Source organism: Rhyacophila brunnea, unplaced genomic scaffold (genome assembly GCF_057557595.1).
Source record: "Rhyacophila brunnea isolate RB1 unplaced genomic scaffold, BYU_Rbru_1.0 scaffold_24, whole genome shotgun sequence".
NCBI lineage: Eukaryota > Metazoa > Arthropoda > Insecta > Trichoptera > Rhyacophilidae > Rhyacophila > Rhyacophila brunnea.
The window spans coordinates 9782099-9808726 of record NW_028232904.1 but is presented as its reverse complement, the minus strand read 5'-3'; the positions used below and the strand labels follow the sequence as shown (position 1 = coordinate 9808726).

The following is a 26628-nucleotide window of genomic DNA, read 5'->3' as shown; positions in this document are numbered from 1 at the left end:
TATATTGTTGTTTTTAATTTTAGGCATGATTCCAGATTCTCATCAATAAGACGACTTCTCAATTTACTCCTGATAAGGTTCATGCTTGAAAAAGATTGTTCGCGTGAATATGTAGAACCGAAAAAGGAAAGAACAGCATATGCCAGTTTTTTCAACTGATCATAACATGAAGCAGAGCCGCATTCAAGGGTTACAAGAGTTACATGCGGCTCTTTGGGGATTGGCGTGCGGCTCTTTGCCAAAATCCCAATTCACATTTTTTCCAAAAAAGGTATGATTGTTGTCGTTTTAAATCCGCCCATTGCAATAGTCGACAAATTAAATTTTTCTCCATTTCATATTGACACGAGCACTTTTAAAATAGATTTTTTTGTGGATTTAACAAGAAAAGAGTTATATAGCTCCAAAATTGAGGATTTTGAGAGAGAAAAATGCAATTTAATTTCACAACACAGCGGAGCGCTCTAAAAGATATACATAATAAGGTAGCTACTACGATTTTTAAAACATGGTATAGCTTTCCGAACTCATATTCGAGTCTACATAATATGTATGTGAACAATCATTTTCAAACATGAACAATATAAATAGCATTTAGAGAAGCCAAATACCCGATGATAATTTGGAGTCACACCTAAAGTTGAAAACTACAAGTTACATACCAAACATACAGACACTATCCAAAGAAATGCAAGGAAGGTCATTGTTCACATTAGTTTTTAGGAATGCGTGAAAATTGTATGTAACTCATTTTCTGTAAAAATTATATTTATAATTTCAACAATGAAAAAACTTATATTTGCGTTAGTTTTACACGCAAATCTTCTTCACTTGATAAATAAACAATAACATTCACTCAAATAAATCATATTTATAAAAATATGAATGGTTCTCGAAATTTTTTTTAACCGCTGTCATACTCATATTTGTTTTGAAATAGTAAATGTCAAACTCAGAATTATTTTCGTAGCGATGTTTCAGCAGGCTTTGAATGAATCGAAGATTCTCTTTCTAAATCTTAAGCAAACAGGGATATTTTGTTTTCTAATGAAATAACTTCTTCTGACATCGAAAAAATGTGTTTCCTTCCCCCTGCAGTTTACGATTAAGCTAATTTAGATGAGACGTAACGTCTCACATGAAATATAATTTTTGGATCAACTGATTGTCCGTTACCATATTTCTGGATAGTGAACAAACACCCTTCTCAAGAAGAAATGCTTTAATTTCTGTAAATAAGGAAGCGAAACGTTATGCAGCTGTTATGCGTCTGTTATGCAGCAGAAGATCTGCGTACTAAACTAACTAAAAAAAAATGGCGATAATTAAGAGCTAACTTTGCAAATTTCTTTTGGAAATGTCTGCGTACAAAGCGCTTTTTGACGAATGATGCAATATGCTTCTTTTTTTCTTTCAAAATAGTAACAAACCCTTTTCCTACACCGGTCATACTTTTCGCCCTATCTGTTGAAATTGACACAATTTTATCGAGTGGAATATGACGTTTTTCCATGCACTCAATTACAGCATTTGCAATATCCTCTCCACGTGTTTGACCTTTAAGCCAATAGTCCTAAAAGTTCCTGTAGATGAAATAAATCGTAAAAATTTGTCCTGTGTCATTAATGTCACAAAACTCGTCAACTACTATTAATAAAGTTGAAACCAATTTAAGATCTTCGATATGCTGATTGGTTATAATCGATGACATTATCTTTCACTGTTTTAGTCCATACGTGGTCATTTGTGGTAGAGCCACACTCAAGGGGCCAAAAAGCCACGTGTGGCTCGCGAGCCGCGGTTTGCCGACCACTGGTCTATACCAAACCACAATCGATAAAAAATATTCTTTTATCTATTAAAAATCTAAAACTATGTATGGTTAAATTTTAGATATTTTATAGATTTGATAGGTTATTTTGTCCGTTATATCTACTGTATACGTATATTATGATGAACTTTACTCTAATATGATTTTTAATTTTAATTCTGTTAAAAATAACCGGACACCATTGAATTTAGTATACTGTATAACATAGGTCGGTAATAAGTGTGAACACCGAATAGTTACCTAGAGTGGCGCTTGCATTCATACGCCTACACTACCATTCATCAACACACATATTACCTTGAGAATGATTTCTGCAACGAGTCCGAAACGTATTGGAAAGAAAAACACGCGATGAAAACTTAAAAATCTTTCACGATTACAAAAACAGTAAATGTTTCAAACATACTACAAGTTTTGTATTATGTAAGAGGTGCTTTTTTCGTTACTGCCCCGGGCGCTAAAATACCTTGCTACGCCCCTGAGTATAAAGAATGATCAAAAAGTTCCCACCACCACCCGTCATATATGCACAGTCGTGGATATGCACGGCCGCTTTCCATGATGCTTTAAACGTGTCTGAAACAAGTGATTTTATGTGCTCATTCCGTCCCGAGACGAAGCCGCATGGGACTAATGCTGAACTATGCACCGTAGTGCTTAAAGAAGACAGTTGAGAAAGATTTTTTTTTGTTTTTCGACTGGCTCTGTTATCCGCTGACGTTAAGCGCCCTGTGTAACCGCATACTGAGTGTCACGAATTGAAATAGATGAGTGTACAGACAGGGACGGCTCTAGTAAAGGAGCAAAGTGTGCACTGCACTCCCATCGTCGATTAAATAAAAATATATAATATACAACCCCCATGTATTCCGAAAAATGCGATATCGGAAACTTATACGAAATCAATCATTTTGAATTCCGCGCGTATTCGAACATGTGATTTCGACGCGCCAACGTCACCGTGTACCAATACACACGTAACTACACCAATGAGACGCGACCAATACACACATGCCTCCATCGGTGAGACATGCCAAGCATATGCCAAGGAGCAAAATTCAAAGTGTACCTTGAATTTACACTATTTTTCACGCATACATTTAAAAATTTAGATCGACAAATGAGGCTAGTAGAATCAAAACCAACAAAGTTCTATAAGACTACATGAATCTTCGTTGGAAATGATGTTTTCCAAGTTAATTCTTCAGGAGGTTGCCTGTACCTAATGCCATATTATACAAAGCTTAACTCGGCGTTCGGACAATAAAATCATACACTGGCCGATATAAATATTCCAACACAAGCGCTTAGGCCACGCGTCGAGATATAGTTGGAAGCCTAATTATTGATGACTAATGTCATGTCGATGCATGCAGTGCAAAAATAGAAACATACCTATTCCCGACTTATTTATCAAACGGTTAGTTTAGTAAGTTTAGTTCAACGTAAGCCGCTCCCGGTTTCACCGATTTCGCCGATATTATTATGCTAACGTTGGTGGATTAATTTTTTTATTTTTTTTATTAGCCTAGTGTTTGCCGCATTGAAGTAGGTACCTAGTTACATAGGACTTATAATATCTATTATTACGTTTATTTTGTACAGATAGGTAGGTAGGTATCTATTCAATAAGAAGGAACATGGAGCATAGGTACTGTCGTTGAATGAGAATTTTACAAGTGAAATTATTATTGTTCATCGTTATTTTAATTAGCGATTCACATCGAGACGGATGACAGTTTACATTGGCCGACATTATTAGCTCAGCCAAGTATTCATTCATTGAACGGTACCTACCTACCTATTTATAATTTTTCTTATTTGAAACGATAATGGGGCCCTATTTCGTGGTCGATTTGAGATTAGGTGGTACCTATTTTGATAGGTAAGTAAGTACGATAAAAATGCCCCATTTCTTTTGTGGTCATTTTGAGATTAGGTAGGTATCATTAACCTTATCATTAGGTAGGTAATTGTGTAGGTAGTATGTCGATAACTACCCACTGTCCTATAGTTTAATGGGAATTAATTTTCCGAGTCGAATTCATGAAGCAATTATTATTCACATCGGCGCATCATCTATTCTATAGGTGGGTAAGTATAAAGACTGCTTTTGGATCACAATAAGTGCTAATACTTCGATACAACCCTACCTTGGATAGCTGCCGTAGCGGCAGAATGTCATCAATGGGAATTTAGAGCATAAATCGACGATTCAATTCAATAACGTCATCGTAGGTATCGTGAAAATGCCTTCATTAAACGAAGTTGCGATTTTATATGACAGATCACAGCTCTGTCATGTCGCGGGAACGTTCTGCGATTTGAATCTGACATGGGCTGATTTTAAAGAAAATACCGAAGATATTAATTTTTTCCACTCAATATCGACGTTTCGGCTTAAATATGTTCAATAAGCATGTCACTCATGTTAAATGTGCCGAAATTCCTTCGTTGCAAAGTTTATATCATTTTTTGCAGTTCGACGTTTAACATAGGGGCAGATTGGCAATGCGCGGAGGTGACATTTATTTTGTATAACTTTTATTATAACTATCTTATTACTCGATGGACAACGCTAAAACTTTGGAATATGTAAATATGCATCATCTGAAACATATCTACAATGCGGCCGCACGCAATGATTTTTTTAAAATCGGCGGTCACAGTTAGAGTTCCGTAAACAACGCGACCGAATTATGCCAAATTATCAGCTATGTTTCGCATTAATCATTTCAAAATCATACGTATATTTAAAATGTGTACTGAAGAGAGCTAGCCGCCTACCTAGCCGGCTGGCTTTATATTTTAGTAAATGAATTTTTTTAAATCGGGTAATTTAATACTTAATTATAAATAATGAATAATTATTATTAACGTACAAATTTAAACTTAAAAATGAACTAATAGTCTTATACAGTAGAGAAGATTTCTACGTTACTGTTGGAGCATTATTGATACTTCAACTTTTCACTAATAATAATTTACTGGAAGTATTTGGCAAAAGTGTTACCCTATTAAAAATAATTTGTACAATCCCGATGATTTCAGTGGGAAGTGAGCGTTGTTTCTCAACTTTAGAAAAGGTTAAGTCATTTTTGAGAAATACAATGACTCAAGACAGGCTAAATGCTCTTGCGATGTTAAGTATAGATGTTCGTCTTATCGACGTGTTTTCAAAATCGATGGAAGATGGACTTCTTGTATAAATAGGTGAGTTTTTTTTGCACTCCCTCATATTCTTGTCACCGGCCGCCACTGTGTACAGAGTAGTCGGGACTATCCCGCTCCCCATACGACGCTGCGAATTTCTCGAATACCGCAAAGTTGGCCTCGGTTGCTATCAGATCTCCATGTCCAATTGGGCCCGTGCGAGGACGGACCCTGGCAAACAGCTCCGCTCGTTCGGGTTCCATAAGCGGGCAATTCTTGAGTATGTATTCAACATCTTGGTGGTCATGCCCGCAGGTACAACCCGCCCCATCTACTACCAAGCCAATGATCAGTGGGAAAGATGTAGGCCGAGATGATAACGATTATTTCAATAAGGAAATTCCAAGGTTATGAGTTAATACTTTGGACACTGAAGACGCACCTGGCGCGTAATGACCAGGCGGCCGATCGATGTAATTAACGTGCATTTTAAAGGTGGTAATTGAAAAATCATTATCTAGTCAGCAGTGAATGAGTTAACTCTAGATGAATGCTATTCGATGTAGAAAGGTCTTCAGCAAAAAAGAAGAGTCAAAAATTTCTTTAATGTGTCATAACATCGAATAACCCATTCTGGGGTTAATCATTAATTCGGTTATATATCTAATGAAATGTCTGGGTTAATTCCTTATTAAACTATAAAATTTCATCGTGCATTTCTGAATTCCACTAAACTAAATTTTAAAAAAAAACATACATTTTCCTGAAATCAAGGCCAGAAAATTAAAATGAAAATTTCTGCAAAAAATCAAACGCCATTGGAACAAGGTTTTTTGAGTTGTTTCTCTATTGAAATACGGTATCAAAAATTAAACAAGTAAAAGACGGATGATAGGAAAAAACGGAATGAAGGCATTATTGGATAGAATAGAATGAAGGTGAAAAAGAGTTCAATGCGAAATATATTGAGGTGCATGTCGCGTACTATCACGTGACGTCACAGTAAGCTGCCGCTACGGGAAACAGTGTGCAATGTCGTTTTTCTTGGTGTTCAAAATGTTATTGGATTGATGTTCCCATCGCGTAGCACATTTTGAAACTTTAAATGAACGTTATCAGTTAGCAAAATCTGCCGAAATCACCAGAACAACTATGAGGTCACCTCATGTTCTACCGCACTCCATCGACACCTGCATGACTCAATGAACAATTTTTTATCATTTTCTACATGCCTACACATTTTCGAATCATGTCAAAATCGCGTGTTTTTTGTTTTTAGCGGTTGGTTGGTTGACTATTATCTACGGTATGCAGGTTAGGCTCTGTTCAAAATATAATCTATGGCTATAATATCGCAAGTAATTTTAATGTACACACACGTAGAAACTGTTAAAATTAATTGAAATTAGCATGAATAATGAAGAATAATAATAATAATTGGTACTCTCCATCATAGAATTTACAGAGATGGTGATCGTTCAAAATATTCTGCAAAATGACGAAACCATAATATACTAAATTTGTCGCCGTGACAGCGTGACAGTACGCGAGGTGCATCTCAATATTGCAATCACAACTTTACATACAGTTACACATAATGTACATGTGTAATTACAAGAGGTAGATGAATAATCTACATTTATAACAAAAGTAGTTTTAATAATATAGATAGACCATAGACAATAGTTACTATAACAACAATGCTAATTTGATATTATGCTATCTGACCCTAATGCAGAACTAAATAATAGAAGAATTTGAAAAAATAATTATTTCGGTGTTTGAATAGAATTAATGATTTCGTTGAATTTGTTGTAAGCATACGTATGCAGGGTCGCAATAGTCGTAACAAAAAATAATCTACAGTCATATTTTTATTACCCGTTTACTAGCAAATATTATTTACGTTTATATTGTAATAATATCGATTAGTCGTGTCCAACTACAATCGATCAATCAAATTTTATTTATGTTACGTATTGTAAACTTTACAATTATATTTAAGGGGGAGACGCATAGAAACTCATTATAATTCATCATCAAATTAATGCTTTAAACATATTTTAATCGATCAATACTTATCTAAATGTAATGGAAAAAATAAAATATATTTTTTTATTTCAAAGAGAAAGCGACAAATAAGAAAAAACGGCTAAAAATAAGGGTTTTGCTATTAGATATATTTATTGTTCCAAGTGATTTCTTGAAACAAAAGTATCGATTTAATGTTGTTTAATAAGTTTTCTTGGAACTAGTGTATCTATTTTGTCAATTAATTATAGTTTTAATGTTTTTTTTTCAATTTAAAAAACATCGATTTTTACGAAAAATTAAAATGTATTTTATTCGGTTATTTTTGAATAATTGCAACAAATGAATACGACAATCTGTTAAAAATATTTTTTTAAATTTTTAATTATACTTTATGTAATATTTTAATTGCGTTTTAATGAGGTTTTTGTTAATTAACATGTTTTAATTACTATGCACCAGGAGGTGGCGCCTATAACGGCGAAAAGTGGCGATTATATTTTCAATAAGATTTGAATTGGTGTGCTTTCTAATTGAAGTAAACTTATTTTTATGAGCATCGGAAACACGTACCTATAAGATGAATAATAAAATTCATTCCTGACGAATGGTGGTGTTTTGTTGGATGGTTGGTGCCAAGTTTAGAAAAGTCCCTCAAACTACGATATAAACAAAAGAAACATAATTTATTTTATTACGAATCTTCTGAAACAATTTGAGAAATTTATGTTAGCATTTACATTAAGCCATCATCTCATTTGAGCAAACATTCATCATCATCAGTCAATTTCAATACACAATGAAAACCACATTCACCGGGAATGTCCTGAAATGGGTACCGTCAAACGGGGTTATTCCGCCTGGTTTTTCTAAGGCGTATTAATTTGTATTTCCTGACATTTTTTTGTACTACGTATCCATTGTTATGTATGGTTATATATACTTAACTGCCATTATTAAAAATAGTTAATATTATTTATCTACATTCTAAGATATTGATTTTACTGATACAAATATGTAGGCGTAATTACACTATCTCGGGTTTAATAATAAATAGTATTACAACAGTATATTATATAAAAGAAGAAATATGCCATATTAAGCTAGCTAAATTAAAACTAATACCAAAATAATTATAAATTAACACTATAGCCAAAAACACTGTCTAACAGACAAGTTCAAGTCCCGTCGGGTGTCGTATTTTTTTCTACAAAATGATTTTTTCTAGTAGCTATGTATATTATGCATGAGATGTTTTCAAATTATTCAGTATATAGAATGTTACATTCTGAAACCTTATGTCTTATTCGTTGAATAAAACAAATAGTTTATTAAACTGTCTTTTTACTTGGCAGGGCAATCCTCACGTAGGTGGAATATGTCAATATCCGAAGCGATTTGGTTGAACAGAGTTATTACCCTCCCAATTTGGCATTATCAATGGCAAGTTAGTTATACACCTTGGGAGAACAAACAACTGATGCTCCCGATTTCTAAGATAGTTATCAGGGACACGCTGGCTAATAATACCGAAAATGTCAGAATTTTCATTTACAACGCGTATAAATCGGAAAAAATACGTGGCCAAATATAAGTATTGTATATTGTTTAGATTATGGTACTCGTATAGAAGCATACGTAAGAGAAAACCAGTTGGATAAAGGCACGGATAGTATACAAAACATTAATAAAACAAAACTACAAGTTGGCTGTGATCTGCTACACTCTAAAATTGCCATTATTTAATTTAAATAAACGTATTATATACTTATATTACTAATTAAACAATAACACGTCTTTAATTTTAATCATCACAAAGGAATACTGATTTCCCATTTTGAAAGTCCCCCAATCCGTTCTTTCAGCATCCAGGCTTTCATCGGTAAGTAATTCAATTTCAACAAGAAATACTTGCAAAATACTATTTTATTGTTTTATTATTATTTTAAATTATTTATATGTAGGTAAACAGCATGCATGAGCTTGTAAATAAAAGCCGCAATGTAAATGTATAGACAATTAATATCTCGATGACAAAACTAATGATAAACTGCTGTGCTAAAAAAAAAACGATACCTACTCATCAATGGCACTCAAATCGAGCGTATCAACAATGCCGTCTATCTTGGACAACAAATTTCAACCAATGTGTGCTACCAGTGCTCACGTATGAGTGTGAAACATGGAATCTTAATGTAACAGAAATCTATTGCGAGTAGCGCAATGTCAACAAAGGAAACCAAAGAATATGGAAGCAGATATAAATACGCGATCTGATAAAGGTCGCTAAGCAGATGAAATGCGATTTGGACAACCGCTGGACAAATGTGGTACGCAAAGGGTGCTCTTAAACCCATTTTGTAGATGAATTCATAAAGTTCTGTAGATGTAGGTACGTGGCAGTGGATAACTAGGGACCGAGAATATTAGAGAGATTTAGGAGAGACCTTCGGAGTGGATCGAACCCGGCTGATTATGATGATGCTTTTAAAAGCCTCTCCTTATTATTTCAAGACAATGGCCCCCCACAAGGGGGGGCTGACAGGGCTCTAGCCTGGGGGCCCGAGCTTAAAGGCGCCCGGCGTGGCGATCCACCAGTTAAGTGAGATAAACACGCCACAATTTTACTATAATAGTTTTTAAAAGTCGCCTGCGGCGCTATTTATTTATTACTATTAAGTAATAAAAATGGGTTTTTATCCAATATAACGAAGGGTCGCATGTTACTTGACTACCAAAAAGTAGGATCGTGTCAGTACCTACTTCATAATATCTTGCCAAGTTGCGACAACTCAATAATACAAGATGTATTTACTTACTTATTTACTTTAATACAAAAATACACGAAATACCAATAATTTTACCTCGCGGAACCTTAGGGTTACACGGAATGTCAGTGGGGAACACTACTGTAGAGCACCACACTGCCCTTTACGTTAGCGATGGGTAGGGGGCCCGCCAAACATCTTGGCCCGGGGGCCTGCTTTACGATGTGGGGGCCATAACCGTGACATACTGAATGGGAAGTCACCTTAAAATTTTTACTGCGAGCATCCCAGGAAAAAGTTGCCAAAACATATTAGGTATATTGTACGAATCGTTTACCACTGTACGCAAGATATCTCTCTTTACTTCATTCGTCTGGATTGTCGACGTCAACGTTTATCTGAATAAAGTTATCAATTAAAATAAAACAACATTTATTTTATAATTCTTTCTTTCGACCATGTCCGATTCTAATAGGATCATATGGACCTCCACACAGTGGAGGTTTGTATTAACAGATTTTATTTTTACGAGAAATGGATGTCAGCCACTTGCTCAACCTATTAGGTCCATACCCTGACTCATACACAAATTAAAAACAATATGTGTACTTGCCAGACCCAGGATTCGAACCTGGGATCCTCGACACTATAGACCGGCGCTTAAGCCACGCGGCCATCGTGGGTGTTTTTTTTTATAATAGTAAGTACTTAATACATATCATTTAAAAACGATCAGGATCCGTTCTAACCATTTAGTCTAGAGTGACATTGTCAAATGATACAACAAATATATTTTACAACTAATAATTATTATTATTGAATATACCTACCCACTAGTTGCAAAGTCAGTTATCTCTGTAAACTCTTATTCTAAGGTAGGTATAGATAAAAACGGCTGCCATACAAATGTTTGCAACTGATGAAACAGAGAGACGAATTGGTAATATATTTTAATTTTTAGATAACGATATTTACTATTGGTTGAATACTATCATCCAGGAGTTCCAGAAACGGAAAAAAAATTAAACCTGAACCTAAATAACATGGAATACTATTTTTTTCTCATTAGCCTCGTCTGGCCCCCATGATAGGATCGTGACCTGAATGACTTAACTATCGAACAGCCTTATGAACAACACAAACACGCCCTCCAAACCAAACCTGCCCCGCACCACACTCAACCTTATGCCAGCGCGCCACTGGCGAGCCAAAAGTCCGAGGACAATAAGGCTGCGCGCACACGGCAAAGCGAAGTTTCGGATTCATCCGCCAAACGTCGTTTGCGGGTCGAATGCGTTTTGTTTGCGTTTCGTTTACGGCGATATATCGACGATGCTGTCCAAACATCTGGACAGAGAAAACACAGTTTTCAAGGAGATTCATAAACGCCTTTTTTTGAAACTGCACCCTGCTGCGAGAGTATTTATCTCTCATTACAGTGGTGTACAAGGGTAAATAAATCAATATAAAATCAGTACATACTATTGCATTATACCTACATTTATTTTCCCACTATTGCTTCTTTTGGAGCTGGACTGTTTTTATATTGATAGCGTTTTGAAAATTACCTATTATTGTGCCTATTATGTATCATCATAAACTTTGTCTGATCAATACTATCGACCGAGTGTACTTGATGGAGTTTGAATTTAAATTCTAATTGATTTAAGTTTTGTACTATTATTATTTATTAATACAATAAAAAAAAAGATTATAAGTTAATACACGAAGAAAGGGTAAAAACCTTATTACCTAGATACCCACTAAGTAAAGGATGAAGTATAAAAACATAATATTGTGAATAATTTGAATACTTGCATTGTTTCTAAAAACTTGTTGTAAATACTATTAATACATTCGGTAGGTAAGCAGTTTTACAAAATAAAATAAAAAGTTTTGACACAGCACAGCTATGAGAAGAAGTATTTCATCAGAAGAAAGGCTCGCCATAACTAGAAGGTAAACTAAACTAAACTAAAAAATATACATATACCTATACAAGTACATAGGCACATACCTATCAATAGTAGTAGGTAGGTATTCATTATTTTCACTACAATATATTATTATTGGTACCCGTTTACATTTTAGTGTATATATATATATAGATCATCTAGATGAACAGATTTTAAGGGAGATATTTCAAAGTTCAAATTCCTAATAGTCTCTGCTACTTAACTGATCAACGAACTAATAAAAAATTCGAGCTGTCAAAAGTTGCGATTATCGTAATGTCTTCCAATAATCCTATAATGTTGTATTATTTATAATATGTAGGCTTGGATAAAATAATATAGCAGTGAAAACAACACAAGTTTTAAGTTTTATTTTCTGAATTTCATAAATACAAATAAAAAAACAATTGGTAAATCTCTAATTATCTAATGTGTAAATTAACAAATTATCAATGAAAATGTTTAAAACAATTATTACAGATTTTTTTCGGTCCGAATGATTGCGTATTAATGTCAAATCGAATTTCATAGTGATCGACGGACGAAGTCTGGCAACTCGGAGAGTAAAATATCAAACATGTTTGAAATCCAACGAGCCTGGTCTGCGGATTAAAAAGTCTGCAGATCAGGGGTACTCCACGCGAAAAAAATGTCCGAAGACTGTAAATCGTCTGACTTGCGTGCCAATGGAGCGCCGGCATTAATCGAGCGTATCATGAGTCACTATGTTTGATATGAAACATCTGTACAGTTGTTTACGCCTGGTCATTACCAGGACCAGTTACCCGAGACTGATGTCGCCACGCTCTCAAGTGAGCTTTGGCTAAGTTTACTGATTTTACTCTAATCCAAAGTACCGGGAAGAGAAAAGGCACAAGGAAATTAACAAAAAAAAAAAACGAAGCTAAAAATACGGACAGCAAAAATTATGAGAAGAGATCTTCACGCTCGCAGTATGACGCCGCAATTTTTTTTAATGCAAAGATAATTGGCCTTTGTGGCGACCAGGTCGGACAGCCTTATGAACAGGTCGGTTCCTGGTTCTACTCATTGTGGCACTCTACGACACACAAAACCTGTAGCCAGTAAAAGACTCATCGCAGTCACAAATTGGCATTCGATGTTTAATAATATAATGCCACTAGGACAGGACAGTGGTAGGCAAACTCATTAGTCAACAGAGCTAAATATCAACAGTACAACGATTGAGATTTTTTTTGAGAGCCAAATTTCTTAAACTTACTATATATGTAGGTACACTGTTAACGTGATATCATTCTTAATATATAATGATCTTATCTATTGATAAAAAATTAAATTGTAGCTAAGGTATCTATAAAATTAAATCATGACAATGACTAACAAACACTTAAACGTGAACAATGGCCTTGCATCTCCTTGAAAAGTTTGTATGTTGTCGTCTTTAATTTTAGGCACGATTCAAGGTTCTCATCAATAAAACGACTTCTCAATTTACTCTTGATAAGATTCATGCTTGAAAAAGATTGTTCGCATGGATATGTAGAACCGGAAAGAGAAAGAACAGCAAACGCTAGTTTTTGCAACTGATCATATGAGTCAGGAATACTAATCCAGGTAAGTATTAAAAATCATCATGTCTTCCTTCTCCAGGTCTTTCAAAGCAGACTACTAAGCTTGTGCTGTGAAATATGTTCATATTTTTTTCCAACGTTTTTCTCCAACATGTCCATATGAGCACAGGGATGTTCAAATTTAGAGTTCCATAATTCTTTATCCATAAGCTTTATCTATAATAGAGTTGATAATCTTAATCGCCAATTCCATAACTTTGCAAATGTCTGCGCACAAAGCTCTTCTTGACGAATGGTGCAATGGTAAGCAAGTATCTTGTGATTATTTTTTTTTCTTTCAAAATAGCAACAACCCCTTTTCTTACGCCGGTCATACTTGATCTGTTGAATCTGCCCCGTCTGTTGAAATTGACACAACTTTATCGAGTGGAATATGATGTTTTTCCATACACTCAATTACAGCATTTTCAATATCCTCTCCACGTGTTTGATATTTGAGTGACAATACTCCTACAAGTTCTTCTTTAGGACCTGTGGATGAAATAAATCGTACAAAACGTGAAACTTGTGCTGTATCATTTATGTCAAAAGACTCGTTAACTGCTATTGATAAAGCTGAAACCAATTTAAGATCTTCGACTTGCTGGTTAGTTATATTCGAAGACATTTTGACTGTTATATTATCTTTCATTATCCCGTACGTAGTCATTTGTGGCAGAGCCACACCCAAGGGGCCAAAGAGCCACACGTGGCTCGCGAGCCGTGGTTTGCCGACCACTGCGGATTAGGACAACTGAATGCCAAGACAAGTGGGCGCCGCACTGTCGAATGAAATAACGTTCATTAATGAAATATAATATAGACGTTCGGTACGATTTGATACAGAAAGTAGACGAGGAAACTTAATAAATTTCTATCTACTACTTAGTAGTTTTAACTCGTGAATAAGAATGCCCGACGCTTCATATAAAAATAAAAGGAAAGAAATACGATGGACATATTTTTTTAATCAATGACCATCTGGAAAATCTCTAAGTATACCATGGTAATTAGTTGCAGGTTGCAGGTATACCTAACGATAAAATGGTAATTATTCACAAATATTAGTGTACTCCGAATTTGACGGCCATTACCAGAAATATTACGTTTTTTTTCGTGTAATATTTTAAAATTTGAAACCCCTGTTTATGGGCATTATTAAATTATGTCGAATAAATAAGGTAGGCAACATAAGAGTTTGCTAAAAACCCACGATGACCGCGTGGCTTAAGCGTCGTGGGTCCAAGGTTCGAATCCTGGGTCTGGCAAGTACACATTGTTTTTCAATTTCTGTATAAGTATGGACCTAATAGGTTGAGCAAGTGGCTGACATCCTTTTCTCGTAAAAACAAAATATGTTAATACAAACCTCCACTCCGTAGAGGCCCTTAATTATCATCTTATTATGATCGGACATGGTCGAAAAAAAAAAGAAGAACCTCAAATGAAAATGGGCTGGATACATAGCTCGACGAAGGAATAATCGTTGGACAGATTTAGTCATCCAGTGATATCCAAGAGATACAAAACGTCCGCAAGGTAGACTTAGAGGCCGTTGTATCGATGCAATGATAAAGTTCTGCGGAAGTACGTGTCAACGCAAGACACAGGACCGAGAGAAGTGGAATCGGCTTGGAGAGGTCTTCATTCAGGAGTGGATAGATTCAGGCTGATGATGATATATTTTTTTTATTTTAATTTGCTATGCCTTTCTGCCAAGAATATACAGTTGACACCATTGAAATTTTAAATAAAGTTATATTTACGAAATATCTTATCTCAATATATTATGATCTTGTGCAAAATGCACTTTGTAACCACACTGTACCCAGTCTGTTATTGCACGGTTAACTTATCAGCGGTAAATATACATATTATTATTTTTCAAATAATAATAATTGTATTATGCATAGCTAAACAATGTCAGTGGCGTAGTTAGTTAGTTAGCGTAGTTAGTTAGTTAAAAATATCGGTCCCGTATTCAAATATTTCTACCTCGACCTATGGGTCATCTCCAGTCACCAAACAATAAAAAAACACTCTAGTGTCAACATTAAGGGGACCCAACTCACTCTGAGCTTGACCCTTGCATATACATATACAGTTTCCAAAGTGTTTGTGAAACCCCAAGGCGTCTGTCTACCAAAATTAATCATTAGATTTTTATTTAGACTGCTTCTCTTCTAGTATGAGCGTTGTTTTCTATAGACCTTATTATTATTTTGCTAACTCTAAAATATATTAAAACGTTTTTATTAGGTAGTATTCTTGTTTGTCCGGTGATTGTTTATCCAGTACAAATCTTGCAATCGATTTTTAACTAACTTCCCGACTAGCTAGATATTTGAAACTTTTAGAATATATCAGAACACGATGCCAATGCATTCTTTTAATAATTTTAGCCATCTTTAAGTAGAATTGAATTCATTTTCAGTTAATTCTGTTTTGTATGAAAAGTTATTTCGGAAGAAATCCGTTAAAAGTAAAACACTATTATTGGTTGCTTGGGGTCTGGGGTCTAGCAACTAAATTATTAATACATACGTGCGTTACTATGTCAAAATGACATTTCAGTATTCTATATTTTTTTCAGTATTTCTATCAAGTACAAATTTTTTTGATCGTTTAAGCTAGTCAAGTCAAGTTTATATGCTTCAACAGAAAATTTAAAAACATTGTATATAAAAAGTTCTTTTTATCTTGTAATTATTATTTTTATAGTATGCCAAGATAGTCTCCACTACCACCATGCGTCAAACCTTTCCGCCCAGCACAACGCCCGGTATCTGGTGTATCATGAGGCCTTACATTTGGATTTGAAGCGTCACCAGTTATATATGCCTAGGAATATCTTAGGAACATTTATCCAAGACTAAGAAGGGAGCTTCGACTGAGTTTTAAGGCTATACTTCAGTTGAGGCATGGTCTAAAAAGATCGGGGCTAGGCGATGCGCGGATTGTGCAAATGACGCGTGCCGTACGAAATATATTTTGTCATAAAAATCCAACATGCGTCCATTTAATGGCATGTTTATTGTTATATTACTAATAATAATAGTATATTCATTGATATGTTTTCTTTTTAAGTACATAAGTTTTTTAGTCATCTTTACACGATTTAAGAATTTTTTCATCCGACGCCATGACTAAACAAGTCGACGTGCGGACACTTCGCCTGTCGGTCTCCGATTGGCGACTAGTGAGAAATTTCGTCGCACCTACTGTTGAAAATTATTTTCCGTTTCACTGAAGTATGCTCTTAAGAGTGACATTGTGAGAAAGGATCACAGAAAATAGACATATTATATGACGAACGATCAAAGTGAAAATATATTTGGGGCTGAATGATGTGGAAGATATAGAAGGCCGTTGTTGCGTGAATGTTTGGAGGAGAGTTTATTGATCGATACATTAAAGAAGACAATAAATACAATAATAGTTTAATAAAGATGACAGCGTGAGATTATAATCGCGGATAACAATGTACTGGTGAGATCGATGTGATCAAGAGATTTAATTAATATTTATAACTGAGAGACCTGATTCGAGTGGAGTGTTGGTTAAATATGTCGAGTGAAGAACTCGTGACAATATAAGTGCGTCTCGCGATGGACTCGATGACTGAGTGAGGATTCATGCATTGTCCTTCCAATTTATAGAAATTCAGTAACGTGTCGCAATTAACAAATCATAACAGACCCTACTGATCTAGTTATGATTGAGGAAATGCTGACGATCATTATCACTATTGTTTTGTTTTGACAACAAAACATACATATTAAAGTGTGTCATTCATAATGGTGAGTGGTATGATATACCAGTAAATTTTGACTACACACAGATTCTTTGCTGGCAAGTTCTATGTGTTTGGACTTGTTACCTGTTTAACATATTGTCAATGTGGCAGAGAAAGATATAATGCAAACCACATCATTTGGGAATGTTCTAAAATGTGTACGGAAAGATAAAAGTTGATAAAGTCCATTCAACCAGGTGTTGGACCCAACTGACCGTCCCCAGAACCGTCAAGTCTTGTTGCATTCAGAAAATTTGTCGAAGAAACGATCTTTGGTTATTAACGTCAATTTTTAATTTTGTTGAAACATGAAAACAACACAAACAAAACCCCTCTAAAGCAACCGCCCCACAACACATCATCATCAGGGGCGCGACAACCCGGTGTGAGTTCTGGCCTTCTCCAACAGCTCCCTCCACCTGTCCCTATCCAGTGTGGACGCTTTCCAATTTGGTACCCCCAGAATACGGCAGTCACTGGCAGCTCCATCTAACCAGCGAATCTTTGGCCTCCCTCTTCTTCTACGTCTTATTAGATTGCTGGACATCACTCTCTTTGCCGGTTCATTGTCATTCATATGGTGCACATGACCTAGCCATCGCAGTCTCCCAATCTTAATTGATTGAACTGCGCTGCAATATTCGTACAGCCCGTAGAGCTCAGCATTATATTATCTTCTCCTCCAATTGGTGCCATCCCTGATCGGTCCATATATACGGCGGAGAATCTTTCTTTCAAAGATGTTCAGGGCTCGTTCATTTCGCAGAGTTAATGACCAGGTTTCCGATGCGTAGGTGAGCACTGGTGTTACAAGTGTCTTGTAAAGAGTGCTTTTAGTTCGACGAGATAGTAATCAGGACTTAAAATGTCTTAACAGACCAAAGTAGCATTTATTCGCAGACATGATTCTCTTGTTGATTTCTTCTGTAATATCATTATGTAGAGTTACAAGAGATCCAAGGTATATGAAACTGTCGACCGTATCAAACTTATACGCCCCACAACACACTCGGTCTTAATCGAGCATATCACGACGCCCTACGTATGATGTGAAACATCAGTATCTAGTTTTTTCGCCTGATAATGTCTCAGGTACAGATGCCCAAGACTGAGGTCGCCACGCTCTAAAGTATACTTTGACCGAGTTTAAAGAAGCATTCTAATAAAGAGACCTTCACATCCGTAATAAGACGCCGCATTTTTTTTTAAATGCAACAAAATTGTTCTTTGTAGCGACTAGGTCAGATGGCCCGATGGGCCCAGTAGCTGGTTGGACCGACTTGAGTATCTCTTCCCTTTCGGAGCACATTCTCGGATATTCCCAGAGGATGTGGTTTGGATCGTGTTGTTCTCCGCCATATGGATGAAACATAAAAACAGATATACACTCCAATTGTATTATTAGTAATGCTAGCAGTGGTTCTCATGTGCGGCCACCAGAGGATTTTGCTGCGGCCACCAACATCATTTGCAGTACCTATTTAATTTAATTGACTGGATTGCAATTGCAATTAATAATCCCACGGTTGCAAAATTTTTGGTCAAAGTCATACGTTGACCAAGAATCAAGTCAATTAAAAGAATTGGCAACAATATTGCTCTATTAGTATTATCATTTTTTTCTACTACTGTATACTGTGAAAGATCGTTCAGTGTACCTAATGTACTTCATAAAAGACAAATATCGAAGCCAGTTGACAGATGAAAACTTAGAAGCAGCCATGCGACTCGAATTGGAAAAAAGAAGTATTGAAGAATTTCTTTTGGCATTATTTTTAAATAAATAGATATTTTTTTCCGCCCATGTCCAATCCTAATAGGATCATATGGGCCTCCACAGATTAGAGGTTTGTATTAACAGATTTTGTTTTTTACGAGAAATGCATGTCAGCCACTTGCTCAACCTGTTAGGTCCATACCCTGACTTAACAATATGTGTACTTGCCAGACCCAGGATTCGAACCTGAGACCCAAGGCGTGATAGTCCAACGCGTAAGCCGCGCGACCACCGTGGGTGATATACCGTGAATAGATATGTAAGTACCTACTAAAATGATCAAATCTCTTTTATTAAATGGACTTGTCTATACTTAAATAAATTGATCCATTTTTTTTAGTAAATAAAATTTAGCTTTATTTTTTTTTAATCACAGCAAAAGTGAAATTTGGTGCGGCCACCAGACGTTTTCATAGAACTGTAAATGTCAATTGTGCGGTCACAGTTAAATTTCACGTGAGAACCACTGAGCTAGACTAATATTATGCCGGAAAGCCTTGCATACTCTTGGATGGAGAGTATCCACGCCGCCACTGTATTACATTATGCTGACTATGATTTAGTTTGGTTTGATATGCCATGGCAAACGTTTTGTATATAACCACAACAAAATTACAGCAGTGGGCATAAAATATGCAACGCCAAAATAATAGTATTTCAACAAAAAGCGATACATATACCTAATGTAATTTATGTATTTTCGAAAAGCGTAAATAATAAAAGTGTAATAATTATTAACAATCTACATATTTTATTCGTATTAAATAAGCACTGCCATGTTTTTGTGCCGTGTTACAACATACGGTAGACATTGTGTAATTAATTTTATTTGAATTACCAACTAATTCGGCCTGAATTTAAAAACTTGTTTAAATATTTGTGAAGTTTTTTTAAAATGTGTTTGTTTAAGAATTTGTTTCTGTTGTGCGTGGAAGCAGTCATTGTTTCAAATTATATGGGATATTGTAATTATGATGATTGTAAGTATATATATTTCTTAGATTACAAAAAAACTGTATAGTAAGTGTTATCCTCTGTCAAAGGTTTACGGCACATTTGAATCACATAATATCATAGACTATCTACCTTTCCCTGGCTCTACCTAGTTGAAGAATGTCATATTTCTCATTGCAGAAATCTAAATTACTCCCCTCACCTGTTGCATTTTATGGAATCTATGAGTTTCTCTCTTTCCTTGACTTGTGTTAAAATGTTCTCTCAAAAGTCATTGAGACTGTTACCATCCATTATACCTGTAAATCGTTTTTCGCTATATTACGTTAGGCAGAAGTAACCATATAGGTTTTCTGTCTCGGATGTCAGCCACCACCGGGGCAATCTTTTCTCCATCATCTGCTACCCGGACTAGTACCGTGGAGCTGAATTCGTATCAATCGGTGTCGTCCTATACTACCCACGTTTGCAATAGATCTTTCCTTAGATAATAAGTTGGGGAATGCTCTTCTGTCTTCTCATAAGCTATTGGACACATCGAGTCATACGACCTGGTCGCCACAAAGGCCAATTACATTGCATTTAAAAAATTATCGCAGACGTGAAGATCTCTCAACATAGTTTTGTTTGTCCGTATTATTTCAACTTTGTTTTTCGTATCTTATATACCATTAAATTCATTTAGTTCTATTAAGTATACTCCCTTTCTCTCCGAAGGTAATTTTTTTTGTTAATTACGTCTTTCAGTAAACTCAGTCAAAGCTTGGCGATCTCAGTACCTGGGTATCTGCTCCTGAGACATTCCCAGGCGTGCTGATGCTTAACACCAAACGTAGGGGCTCGTGATATGCTCTATTAATACCGAGTGTGGTGCCGATTGGTTTGGAGGTCCATGTTTGTGTTGTCTTCTTATAATTTGGTCGAGGTATCGTAGTTTTCTGGTTTTGATACTACGCAGAATTTCTCGGTCTTTACGCTTTCGTTTGAGAACGTCTTTGTAATATTTTGTCACCCCGTCAGTCCAGGGAATTTTAAAGGATGCGTCTATAAACCCATACCTTGAAGTCTCCAACACACTGAAATCTCCCTGTTTAGCGTTCATACTTTCATGATCAAGAAGAGGATTCAGAGAAAATAACAGTGAACCATACCGGGCTTAGATCTAGGTTAAAACCTCATAAGGAGGCTCATTGCTAAAAAGGATTATTAGCTCCTGTCACAATATCCTGGTGATGTGATTAACCCACCCTGGAATTTTATTTTTACATATTATAGTGAACATTACAAATTAGTGATTTAGGATGTTCACAACATGACATTTAGAAACAAAGAAATATTATTGAGACAGTAATATTTATAAAAAAGAAATAGATCGATTATAAGTTATTAAACTAATAGTAGAAAAGTGTAAATACAAAAAAATAAATTAGATACAAGGAAGTACACAGAATGAGCTAAGCAGACCGTATTTTAAGAATTTATAAAACAACGTCCACCTATTTTCATCCTCACGTAGGTGGAATATATCGACATCCGAAGCGATCTAATACAGTAATATCCGAAAAGCGAAATTTGTAGCGCCTTTTTACGAATGACAGCTATTTATGGCCACTATATGGCCACTAAATGACAACTTACTGTCAAACGTATTGACAAGATCTCTTACAGATGGTATTCGTGAAAAAAACTAGGCTTTTGGTGCTCCGCCATTTTTTTCTTTTACTTTTGTTTATTTAGCGGTTGATAATATTAATTCTAACTTGTTACGGTATAATAAATGATACAAAACATAGACGGATTATAATATATAATATCCTTTTTAACACTATAACAGGCCATAAAACCCAATGATAGTAGTTAGTAGTAGGTATAAGTGACACACAAACACCCAGACATTGAGAAAATCACATAAATATATTGTGACCTCATCGGGAATCGAACCCGAATCCTATGGATGAAAGATCAGCGCCTTACGCACTAGGCTACGAGTAGGGATTTCAATACTGAATGAATATGACAATACCGGTATTTGGCCATATCTTATTTAATACCAGTATTCGTCAAAACAAATAATAGAAAAAAAGCAGTTCCTCTCAATAAATATAACGAATATAATCTATTTAAACACTATTTTATAGCAACCTAAAGTACCTACCTACATGTATTATGTAGACCTTTATAAACCGGCCCACGATGGCCGCGCGGCTTAAGCGTCGGCCTATAGCTTCGTGGGTTCCAGGTTCGAATCCTGAGTCTGGCAAGTACACATATTATTTTTCAATTTGTGTATGAGTCAGAGAATGGACCTAATAGATTGAGCAAGCGGCTGACATCCATTTCTCTTAAAAAACAAAATCTGTTAATACAAACCACTAATCTGTGAAGGCCCATATAATCTTATTAGGATCGGACATGGTTGGTATTATAAATATGTATAAATCACAATATTTTAGAACTGCTAATTTTAACAAATACTATAAGTTTAGGTACAGGAAAATATCTCCCAAATTCAACGTTTGTTGGATGTACTATCAATGTTGGATCAATAGTTATAACAATTAATTGGAAATATTTGACACGAATATTTTCTTTTTCGAAATAATATGTTTATTCATCGCGACAATCATACAAGTATAAGTATATTTTGAGGGATTTTGTTTTAATGTTATTTAACTTTTATTGATTTTAGTCAATATATTTGCGTTTTGGCAGCGTAAAACTTATACAAGAAATTTAATATACAATATAATAATATACAGTAGTAAATAAAAAAATCTGTAGTCGAAGCAAAGTATACGTTTGTTCTGAGCCTTTAAAAGGTTACATCACTCACTACCGTAAAGCAACACCGTCAGAATGTAGGCTTTGAATAGGCGACGATTGATTTTAACTGAGTATAGTCGTAAGACGTTCCACCTTTTACATCGACTCGAATGTTGTTCCCCCATTGTAATTGTATTTCCAACATATTCGTGCCGATTGTAAACAAACAATTAAATGTATTAAATTGATAATTTGAATTAAGTATGTTTATTACTTTGCAGTGGACAATTTTATAAACCCAGACGATTTGAACTACTTGACCGACGTCCATTCGACAACGCCATCTCCAAACACTTCGCCTGGATCAGCTTCCAGTGTTTCTATTCGGATGCCAGAGACGTCCAAAGACGCGCTAGATGCTTATAACGTAAGTTATACACTGGCAAGTGCCCACAACACCAGCAAAAACATGTAAATTGTACGTGAAACATTTCACCGTAGCACAGTTCGCCGTGAGATGTCTTTCGGAAAGATATGACCGCATACTATACAGTCTCCAATTTTATTAGATTAAATGTGTCGCTACATTTCAAAATAAGCCAAGTCCACCTTTAGGTATTTTTTACTTTTTTGTGAATTACTGAAAAACTACTGCTTTCTAACTTATTAACTAACTTAACTCTAACTCTTAACTCTAACTTATATTACGGAATTTAATAATTTTAAATATTCTATACTCGAAATAATATAAACTTTCACCCTTGTGTGTATTTGAGAAAACAAAAAGCGGTTTTTCTCCTATTCATCTATTATGGACTTGGCTGATTTTTAAATCTAGCGACACAAATATGAATCATAGCCGATTTTGGCAAAATTCATGAATTTAAGAATAAAAACCTAACCTAACCTAACCTTACCTAACAAAATCCAGTAGATCGGCTATCTTCAAAATTCGTTTGCCGCTGGCTTCCTGTAAATCGACAAGAACCGTGTTTTATTTAGACATGAATTTTATCTCAGTACTTTACGACTCAAAGAAGTTGGACGGTCTTTAATATACAACCATATATTTCCGATACTTACAACATTTCACGGTGAAGTGTAATACGGCGCACTGCATACGTAAATATATAGCTATGTAAAAATATCTTTAAAATATTAATATTTTATAGCACGTGTCATTGCTGGTCACCAAGGATTATGAATAGCCACGGAAGTAAACCAGACATCGCGTAACCCGACAAAAAATGTTCAGTCCTGTTAAGCCTTTTATGTTAATTAATACATATTATTGTTTCCACTTTCAATACCGAATATCGATATTGTCTGATTTTTAAACCGGTATTTCGGTATCGAAAAATACTGGGATACCGGTATTGCAATCTATAAGTGTTCATCTATGTAGGTACCTATCTAAAATAAGAATTTAAGAAATTTAGAGCATCCGTTGTATGCATCTCTCAGGGTAGCTGATAACTAACCTGACATTGATGGTGCTAATTGCCAAGGCAGGAGATGTACTCAACTAAGTTATTTCATATATTGACTTAGATTCAATTTTAAAATTAAAATATTAAGCATTACAAATTTAATTATGACGTGTACAATATGACATACTGTAAAAATGCAGAAATAGATAAGAGCATTAACATTTTTTTCATCAGCCATTGTCGATCCACTACTGGAAGAAGGCCTTCTCTATTCTGTCCTTAGATCTTCGCTGCAACTTAGGTACATAGATCGAATTTTACGGGTTCGTCGATTCGGTTTAATTTAGGGCGTCGCTGTAGTCGTTTAGTGCACATTAGATACTACTGTGTGGCGGCATTTGACCAGCGGTTGTCCAATCATCGAGCGATATTCCAGCCCATTGCCATGTATTTCATCTGCTTGGCAACCTCTGTCACATCGTGTAGACTTGTCTGCCTCGGTATTCAACCGGTGTAATCAGACCAGTAAATAAAAAAAATCATAAAAATACATGGAGGTACATTCATACACCTAACGAATTAAATAGATCCAATTTCAATTTAAGTAATTGATTTTCCACTTATTGCCCTCCAAATTTACATTACCAATAGCAGGTTAGGTCTACACCTCTGGAAGGAAGGTTACTCTATATCCTCCAATGGCGAGGAGTGGAGGTAGGCCGTTAAGATCCGGTGTAAATAGTGCACACTAAACTTTCTCAGTCATACTTATTTGTTTTCATTAAACTAAGACTACAATTTGCAGGTAGTGTTAGCTAATTTTTAAAATTCAATTAATTGAACCCTGCCTACCAAACCATAATAGTTTAGGTATGCTGTGGGTGATCAGTCAAACTCATTTGTTTTCATTAAATTAAAAATACATAATATTACAAATTGCGTTGATTAGTTTTTTTTAATTCATTAAACTCTGCCTAAATCAACCCATAGTCGATAAAATATATTCTTCTATCTATAAAATATTTGTTGACTATTATCTATTATGGCTTGGATTATGCAAGCTTTAAATGAATTTTAAAAACTAACAAATACTTTTTACGCATTGTGGTATTAGGTAAATGAAAACAAATACGTATGACTGACAAAGTTTAGTATTCACCAATGATGTTATGTATGCACTATTGATGTCGGATTTTAACAGCCTACCTCCATCCTTTGCCACTGATGTCCTCCATAACACCAAGATCATTGATCAATGAATCAACAAGATTGGACACGCCAGGGGAGGCTTTCGTCCAGCAGTGGAATGACCGAATACTAAATGAATTTAAATTGAAATTGGATTGGTCAAGGTTTAAATGAATTTAAAAAACTAACAAATACTTTATTCACATTGTAGTCTTAGTTAAATGAAAACAAATACATATGACTGACAAAGTTTAGTATTCACCAATGATGTTATGTATGCACTATTTATGTCGGATTTTAACAGCCTACCTCCATCCTTCGCCACTGACGTCCTCCATACCACCAAGATCATTGATCAATAAATTATCAAGATTGGACACGCTAGGGGAGGTTTTCCTCCAGCAGTGTAACGACCGAATGATAAATGAATTTAAATTGAAATAATCTCTAACTTTGAAATTGGTGCCTAGTGGGAGATTTTACAACGTTTTTATTAAGTAGTATTCCTATTTGTCCGGTAGTTGTTTATCCAGTACAAATCTTGCAATCGATTTTTAACTAACTTCCCGACTAGCTAGACATTTGAAACTTTTAGAATATGCATAACTATAGAACACGATGCCAATGCATTCTTTTAATACTTTTAGCAATCTTTAAGCAGAATTGAATTCATTTTCAGTTAATTCTGTTTTGTATGAAAAGTTATTTCGGAAGAAATCCGTAAAAAGTAAAACACTATTATTGGTTGCAAGAGGTCTGGGGTCCTAACAACTAAATTATAATATATACGTGCGTTACTATGGAAATCAATATGAAATGTCAAAATAACATTTCAGTATTCTATATTTATTCAGTATTTCTATCAAGTACATTTTTTTTGATCGTTTAAGCTAGTCAAGTCAAGTTTATATGATTCAACAGAAAATTTTAAAACGTTGCATATAAAAAGTTCTTTTTATCTTGTAATTATTTATATTTGGAACGTTTAAGATTTAAAAACATTCGCGATTTTTACTTCGAGTCTACCTGTATTAAAAATTTTAGTATCTGCTGTCAAAAGTCATCAAACTGAGTATGGATACCTTGAATTTTCAAAATCACCATTGAATTAGTTGACCATCAACTTTATAAATAAAAGATATTACACAGATAACGATATTACAATGTTTTACCCTTGAATGATAATAATTATTACCGAAGTTCATCATAACTACATGATATTGATATTTTTTCAACTATTGCAAAAAAAAAAAAAATATACGTATAATGCATAAAGCCCACCAACGCGGCGCTCGGTGCGCTCTCTACGAAGTAGGCCCCCTCCCACCCGCGCATTACCCTTCACCTATGTAATAAGGGGCTCAAGGAGCACAAAATAATTATAATTATC

The 26628-nt window shown here is 35.1% G+C and overlaps 1 protein-coding gene across 1 annotated transcript in view; it reads left to right on the top strand.

The window, feature by feature from the left end:
- The first annotated feature begins 19459 nt into the window (after positions 1-19459).
- LOC147069015 (phospholipase A1-like) overlaps positions 19460-26628 on the top strand; it is a 31174-nt gene continuing 24005 nt past the window's right edge. The window contains exons 1-2 of the mRNA XM_085951237.1: positions 19460-19883; positions 22902-23047. Of these exons, the coding sequence (XP_085807363.1) occupies positions 19799-19883; positions 22902-23047 (231 nt within the window). The 5' untranslated portion in view covers positions 19460-19798. The remainder of the gene's footprint in view (positions 19884-22901; positions 23048-26628) is intronic.